Source organism: Sander lucioperca, chromosome 6 (assembly GCF_008315115.2).
Source record: "Sander lucioperca isolate FBNREF2018 chromosome 6, SLUC_FBN_1.2, whole genome shotgun sequence".
In the NCBI taxonomy this organism is placed as follows: domain Eukaryota; kingdom Metazoa; phylum Chordata; class Actinopteri; order Perciformes; family Percidae; genus Sander; species Sander lucioperca.
This window is the reverse complement of record NC_050178.1, coordinates 13967598-13976205: the sequence shown is the minus strand read 5'-3', so window position 1 is coordinate 13976205 and position 8608 is coordinate 13967598. Positions and strand designations below refer to the sequence as shown.

The window sequence follows — 8608 nt, the reverse complement described above, 5'->3', positions numbered from 1 at the left end:
ACCTACAGTTGAATCGGCATTTCAAACGCACCGAACCATGGTCTTGTTTAGTTTGAAATGGGTGCCGCGCTTTGGAAATGTCCCTGAATGTTGGACACCACAAATAGCTAATGTTCTCATGCATGATTTAGTGAGTGATCAGACATCACAAAACTCATTTTCCCAACCCCATCTTCACACCCGTGTTTATCCTGTTACCTCCATTTAGAGGAAACACAGCGATATCCCACTGCTTTAATAGCCTTCCCTGTGACACGTGTGAATATCAGTGACTTTATGTGACTTTCCTGCATGCTGTATTAAAGTCCTATCAGTGTATTGCCCATTAACAATGCCTTGTTAATGCTATGAGATTTTCTCCGAAGCCCTTTGCACCTTGAGCATTCCCATAAAAGTTTGTAGCCCATGGATGGTAGTGTTTCAAAAGAAAAAACTGTAGCTCGTCGTACTTTTGAACGATGTAGAAGCTGCTCTGGTGGTCAGGCTTTACATGATATAATATGGCAGCCAAGCCTGATGAGAGACATTCCCAGTAAACAACATTCGTCACTTTGTGATTGCATGTGGTGTAGTTATGAGGCCTTGAAATAGAGAATTACCCCGCAGTGGTGCATCGCCAAAAGCCCCGGGGTCCATTAATAACCTGGTGTGCCTCCGCATTTTCAATGCCTCTCCGAGTGGCCCTACTGTTTCTGAAGGGTCTTTTTGAAATAGCCAGAAGCATTTCCTAATTAATGGGCTTTCTCACTGCAGAATTAATTGCTTCCTACCATGCAGTCCCAGCCCTTTCAGACGGGGTTAAGGCTGCAGACTTTGATGGCCCTCACAAGAAGAACAAGAGGCCGTCAAATCATGAGAGATTGCCGCCGAGACGTTGGAGACAGAAGCAGAGGAATGAATGTGGGCAAAGAGAGGAAGCTGTTGAGGTTGTGTGGGCGTAAGTGTTTGTGTGTAGAGGGGGAGGAGGGGCTGGTTGGGGAGCGGGGTGGGGGGTGGGGGGGGGGTGGGGGGGTGGGGGGTGAAAGGATGATAGAGACAAGCAATCAGTCCCACTGCAGGGAACAGAGGGCAGGCAGGGGGCTGTTGCCTGTGGTTACACTAAGTGTGCCGGTCTCACGCTTTTTCCCTTGCACGCGGATCAATAGATGAGTGGAGTGTAGCTTGGAGGTTCTTGCACACACTCTGACACGCCTTCTTAATCCACTGTGTGATAACCTGTGCCATGCCGATGTATACCGCACAGGAGACGAGCAAGGGGGGAGAATGCAAAATCCACCCTGCTGCATGGGCTTTAGGAGAGACTGCGAGGGCTTTGCTTTCATTAGCCGAGGATTCAGATTGCTTGGCTGCTGCAATGGCTGGTTTCTTTGCATCTGTTTAAATTAAATTAGGTATACCTTATGTGTAACTGTTATCTTTTTGTTAAAGTATGTCTACTCAATAAGGAAGCTGGAAAGATTTCCTTTGATAACACTTTTAATGTAAACATTTAACAGAACTCTCACGCAAAAAAAGGCATTCACTCTGTATGGTATGTGCTGGAGGGATTTTTTTCTTAGCCCTAAAATGAATTTGTCAAACAGCAGAGATTATCGCCCTATCTCGCTGTACTCAAACATGGGAAATGTTTATGATGAGTAAACATTATCACGGATTTAATTAAACGATCCCACACTCTCATTGATCCATGGGAAATATCAATTGCACTGGTGTATTTAATTAGCCTATATCTTTGCCCTTTGTGTCACTGGGGTTGATAGAGCGCCATGCTCTGCAAATTAATCTTCATCAGCAAAAGACTTGAAACAAAAGCATGATTGTAATGAAGAAACTGAGAAACTAAATCTCCCTACTTAGTATTCCAACCCTACACCTGCACAACTGATGTTGTTATACATAGTTAATGTACAGTAACTGGGACTGTGTACACAGTAGATAGAACTGACCTTAGCCATAAGCTTGTGGAATGTCATCATTCATATTGATTGCCTTTAGTTAACATTGTAGATAACTAAAGTGCAGCAAAGTGGAACTCTCTGTAATTTATTTTTCAAAACATAAACAGTGACACAGTGTTACTGTGGCAGTAAACATTTGTGAGTATGGCAATATAGCACTTTTTGTTTTCACACATCTTAGACTGAGGAAGTAACATCTGACAAAAATACTACAGATCACGTCTCGTCACCTCACACCAATTTGTAATGGGGCTTGTGTGTATTGTGTTGTAGTTTTTATGCCTTGGTGCCGGCGACAGCCGTGGCCGAAAGGCATTATGTTTTCGAGTTGTCCGTCGTCCATTCTTGTGAACGCGATATCTCAGGACCGCTTGGAGGGAATTTCTTCAAAGTTGGCACAGACTTCCATTTGGACTCGAGGATGAACTGATTCGATTTTGAAGGACAAAGGTCGAGGTCACCCTGACCCCACAAAATGTTTTTTTAGCCACAACTGAAGTATTCCTTTGCTGATTATGACAACATTTCACACAAATGTATAATAGGATAACATGATAAAGTGATGACATTTTATATCACAACCGTCCTGGGCAGCGTTAAGCCCCGGATGCAGCGACGATGCCCTTGCACAAGAGATAGCAGAGATAGCGGAAGGGGAGGGACATCTGGGGCGCGAGAGTTAGGCTTAATCCTAGCAATGTACATCCGTTGAGCCAGACTAGCGTTTTGCCTTTAACTGTAAAATGACAACTACATTTCTGACTCCTGGATCTTTTCTGAGTTCAGTTATTTGCAAGTGTGTGCACTACAGTTTATTTGCCGTAGAGACTAGTATGACATGGCTGTAGACATATAGGAGACATTGTTTTCCTGGTCTACAATAAGCCCACGTGATACGCATGACAACTCATTGATATATATGTTAAATAAATTTTTTACATCAGTTTTCTTACCAGGTTTTTGTATGAGGTTGTGGAGAGTATATTATCTGTATGGTCTTTTGTTCTTTTTTTCCGGTAATCTACTTTGGCATGCTCAGGCATTTTTTTTTTTCCAGAATGAATTTTAATATAATTTTCTGTTGCTCTTTTGTCATAAAGCTCAAATCCCATTTCTTTCTATTATCTGTTTAAGATGTTTGTCTATACAGTGTATGCACATGTACAGCAGAATAACCATTATACTGAGTAATTTTGTATTTACACAGGTGCCTATGAATAAAATTAGGCCTGTTTACACTGCAGGCAATGAATACTGTTTTTTTTTTGTATTTGACATATTTATATTCCAAGCCTTTAAATATAACTAATTTACCACCAACATGCAAAATAACCTGTTTATTGGATTAGTAGTAATATAACTTGCGGGTTTGTTTTTTATTATTTCCGACTGCTGGCAGGCTTTCCTGTACTTTGCATCCTGTGTCAACACACTTGTGTTTTTGACATTTATTTATTACAATTGTTATATATTGGGAGCCACGGTAACTTGCATGTCCTAGGTCCCTACTTGTAATTATCATTAGTACGCTGACATGAATGTTTATTTTTCTGTCGGTAAGTCCTATTTATGGTAAATCCAACAAGATGTTAATGTGAGGCCCAATTTACAGGGCACTGCACCAAAGGAAACACAGAATAAACACATGGAACAAAAACATATGAAATACATTTTTTATTCAGTGATATTTTCATTTGCCACAGTTGTTATGTTACACTATCAAAGTTAAAGAATGTTGTATTCAGGTAGAGTTTTATATGTAGTGACTGTATGAAAAGGTGAGCCTGCATACTACACAATGTAATAAATATCAAGATATTTTTACGATTTTTTTTTTTTTTTACTACAATTGCAGACAAGCCAAACAAGTAAAAAAAATCTTTTCTGTTTTCTTGTTTTGGCAAATTACTGTGAAAGTGATTCACTGTAATTGAGGAATGTGGTGGAGCAACAAGTCTTGAGTGTATTTTTCTGTGTTAAGAGGTCCAACTGATAAAATTAATTTGTAAATGGTGTGTGTGTGTGAGTGAGTGAGTGAGTGAGTGAGTGAGTGAGTGAGAGAGAGAGAGAGAGACAGCGCATGCATGTTGAGGCGAGTGGCCTGCGTGTCCCTATCTGGTGCCGTTTTCGATTTAGGTCTGTGCTTATCATTTGTTCACCGTTATTCATCATCATTACTACATGGCAAAGACTGAAGGTTAAGGCTAATTTGTGTTCTCTCAAAACAACTTTCTCTCTCCGTCCTTTAGTGCGTGTATTCCAGTCTCTCGCTTTCTGTTTTTCTATCTCTCTGTGTATCTGTCTCTCTAATTTTTAGTGACTGAGAAAGAGAAGGCCACACACCCAAACGGAACATTCTTTATGCTAATCTAATAAGTAGCTGAAGAAAGTTGATGATTAATCAATTAAATTCGTTTAATAAGTGACCTCACACCTCTCTTTATCCTGGCAGGGGCTCGCTGAGGGATAGCCAGTCCACAGGCCAATCCCCCCAAATTATGTATTATTAAAGAACACTCCACAACTCCAGATGAGTGTAAATATAAATGACTGAATGATTTAAAACCTTATAATTATCTACCATATTCTTCACAGTAACTTTGTTTATAGCAGGAAAGTTTTGTCACAATGTTGTAAAAGAGATTACATAATTGAATGATGAATTGTGCTTAAACTGGGCAATATCTTGTATCTTTGACATAAATCATCATCAGATTAAATTGCTCTGCAAAAAAAATGCATTTTGAAAATGTAAAAGCTAAACCAAAATTTGACTTGCCCTCTATTGTCAGTATTGTCAAAGTGCAGAGTTTGGACTAAAGTATCATTAAATCTGTATATTACGACTTGTTCAACATGATACAGTACGCACGCGCTTAATCACCTTTTTTTTCCATATATCGTGAGTTGTGTATCCATGCAGACAGTTTCTGTGTTATTTGCAGATGTTTTGAGATATCCACAGTAGAATACAATGGAGACGAATACAACTTTTTGTAGTGCTCAAAGGATTGGAAATGTGAAAAATCCAACAGCAAACAGGCACACAAACACAGCACAGACGTCATTGAAAGATATTTTGTAAAAGATGTAACACACTTACCCAATGCTTTTCATTCCTGTCCTTGATCTTTCTTGTATCTTCTTTCTCTGTATAAACATGGTTTGTCATTTATTCAGATGTTCTCAAGCTTTGATTGTGGCAAGGATTTCGCTCCACTGTGATCCCTTGTTTGCAAACTGTCAAGAGCGATGTCACATTTATGTTAGTTCAGGAAATATCAGTGGCAATATGTAAAGGATTGAGGTACACATTTCTAATAGACTACCTACATTTTATTTCATTATTCCTATAAGGGTAAGTTATTGGGAGTTAAACAATGTCAGTCTAAACATCAGTAAAGTTTGGCCCGACAAGTGTTGTATCTGTGTGGCCAAAACAAAAATAAAACCAATTTTACAACCTTGGTGCTGTCTGTGCATCTCATTAGCCCTCAGGTGCTCCCCCTAACTGTTTGCCACAGCAAGAGTGGACAAACAATATCAATCAAACAAACTCCACTTTTACTACTGCAAATGAATCTGATGCATCTGTGACAAGGCCTTGGAGGCAGACAACAGATATAAAGTCTAGGTAATTCCAAGGTAATGTATGGTAACAAATCAGGAAGCACATTTTTTAGCAAGCTGTTAAATTTCATGCTCAATTTAGTTTCTGTAAATTGAAATTTATGATTACAAAATTACAAAATGGGAGTACTTTGGCAGATTTGCCCGGCGCATTGTCGGGAGTGCACCTGTTGTAAGGCTCAGAGATATGAGCGCGGAGATGACGTACACCACGCAAATCCATTATTATAACTCAAATCCAGCTGTTGCATTTTTCCTGCTGGGACTGACTCTCACTGTTGATTAAGGGCATGTTTAATCACTGTGGAGGCCCTGTGTTGGCAATACATGCCTCGCCACCTACAACAGGGACTAAGCCTCTGGCTGATTATAACATTAACATGCTAACACCATTCATATCAAATACCTGAGGTAGCATAATGTCTGTTCTGATTATTTTTTGGGTGGTTTTGACATAGCTTGAAGGAGAGTTTACAGCTTGGCTAACTGTGAGGGTGAGAGGCATGATGACAATAAGTACAGCAACAAAACAAGATGGTACACAACATCAGGTTAGTAGCACCCTTGTGATAAGAAATAAAAAAAGTCTCTTTTTTTTTCTCTTTCAGGGGGGGAGAATTCACCAGGCTGGTTGTGTGGAGAGGACGAGGGGAAGACGATGGCCCCGTTTTGGTGTCCGCTGCTTGCCTGTCACATGCCTGTCTTTGCTACAAAGTCCCCAGAGAGAAAGGTAAATCCGCTGCCACCAAGACAAAGATCATATTGCAGATCAGGTTTACCATGTCTTCTGAAGTTTTTCAAAAGATGTAAATCAGATTAGTAAGTGGGTCCTGTGTGGCGTTTGCATGTTCTCCCCGTGTTAGTGTGGGCTTTCTTCGGGTTCTCCAGTTTCCTCCCACAGTCCAAAGATATGCAGATGTTAGGTTTTTTTGTTGTGAGCCCTCCACCCACCCAAGCGGTTACAGATACTAGGTGGATGGAACAATGGATAGTCTTTCCATATTTGCATGTCACATGTTTTTAAAATCAGTGTAATACTGTAATTAAAAAGCAAAAAAAAAAAACTCTAGTAGTGTCAGTGTAACATCTGTTAACACTCTCATTCCCTGTTGATAATCAGTGCAGCTCAGCTAATGTAGTCCACATGACAGTAAACCCTGGAAGACTGCAGCTGGACCTAGGTGTAAATGGTATGGCAAAATCTCTGATAGTTGACTAACTTATGACATCCCCTGGTACATATTGTCATATTGCCTTACCCTATCTGGTCACATAATACATATACAAAACAATTAAGTATAAGAATAAAGTGTGTGTTGACTTATGACATGAAATTGTGGCTCCCAGTGGTGAAGCACTTCGCATAATACTGTATGAAGTAATTCTGCTTTTTAATACTCTCGCTGTTATCAGTGTAATTTAATTGGATGCACAACAATAATACCAATACTAAATTGATATACTGTGTGTGTGTGTGTGTGTGTGTGTGTGTGTGTGTGTGTGTGTGTGTGTGTGTGTGTATATATATATTTATATATATGATAACGAATGAAGTATTTAAGAATAAACAATGGAATAGATGACATTTTTAGCAGGATCCTCTTGCAGTTGCTGTCAGTCAGAGAAGTCACTGCATCTTTCTGAGCTGAGTGTTGATACTCAGGAAGTAAAGTGCTTCCCTTTGGCTCAATCCGTCAAAGCGATTTGACTGACTGACACTAAGTTCTCTTCTTAAGCAGCCGTTAGTCCATAGTGGTGGTGGAATCTTTATGTTGATAAAGATTTTGTTGAAAGAGATCATAGTGCCATTTAACATAGTCGTTTCCCATTGAAGGCAATCAAAGCCCACTTGTCTTGTTATAACAGCTAAAAAATGCATTGCTTCAGCAATGATCTCACTCAAAACACACCCAGACTGTTGGAATTACAAGGTGACATGAGAGCATCCCTTCAAGAATGCTGGCTGAAAAATTTCGATCGATACAAGCTGTTAAGACCTAGAAGCCTCCAATAGATCAAATAGTCAGCACAGGTGAGAGATAGACTAAAAGGGTTTTAGAAGTCAAGAAATCAATTTGAAGGGCCTGAAAGATGATATTTCCGACCACCTTTTCTATCGCTATAATGTGGTTATGGGTCTTACTGAGCAACATGCTGTGGTGGGGGAGGCAAATTACCATGGCCACCGGGGGAGGATGTTATAAAGTCATCATGCCATTATCTTAATGGCTGTGGGACACCCAAGCATAAATCAATGTTCCGACATTAGATTAAGACCTATACGCCAAACCATAGTCTGCTAGCCAAGCGGCCGGGATAAAAATGCGAGGTGAAACGGCAGCTGGAAGTGCGGAAAGTGTAGCTATGACACGGTAGGGGAGGGGGAGGGGGGATTTCCCCAAAGATCTCGCTGACATTCCGGAGTATTTTGCCAAAGTGTGTTACACCTGGCTGGAAGCGGAGCCAAGTCAATTAATGTATTTTGAGCCAGTGGGAGCGTGCAGCCTCTGCTCATATTCTCCACTCCTCGCACAAACAAATGAAGGTGCTGAGCACGCCAGCGAAGGGCATGGCAGCCGCGTCGGCCACGTATATGTGGCTTACCATGACATTGTTTCACGTGGCTTTGTTTTCTAAGAGCAATTCAACTGAGCATGTATGTTCTCACACAAGTCGTTGCTGTGAATACCTGTGATGGTCGCTCATGTTATTAAGGCTAAAGTGAGATTCTTGAATGGGACACATTTATGCTTGCGTTGCTGTGTGTGCAACTACAGTATACAGTATGTTCATGTGAGTTTCCCTGCCTCTACAGTATGTATGTATGTGCTTGAGTTGCACGTTTATCTGTGTATGTTTGACTGTATGCTGTAGCCGTGCACTGCTGTGCATCACAAGACTGAGAATGTGATGGGAATAGGGGCCTAGGTATCAGAAAGCTGAAGAGGTAAGCTGTAGTATTTCTTTCCCGTTTTTGACTAAAGAGAAGGTAGCATTAAATGGAGTGACTTTAAGTCCTT

At 40.5% G+C, this 8608-nt stretch overlaps 1 protein-coding gene across 4 annotated transcripts in view; it reads left to right on the top strand.

Annotated features, from left to right (window-relative positions):
• Positions 1-8608, top strand: part of arhgef10la (Rho guanine nucleotide exchange factor (GEF) 10-like a) — a 135951-nt gene that overhangs the window by 76117 nt on the left and 51226 nt on the right. For all 4 annotated transcript variants that reach the window (XM_036001935.1, XM_031302032.2, XM_031302033.2 and 1 more), the window contains one exon: positions 6197-6318. In XM_036001935.1, coding sequence (XP_035857828.1) covers positions 6197-6318 — 122 coding nt within the window. The remainder of the gene's footprint in view (positions 1-6196; positions 6319-8608) is intronic.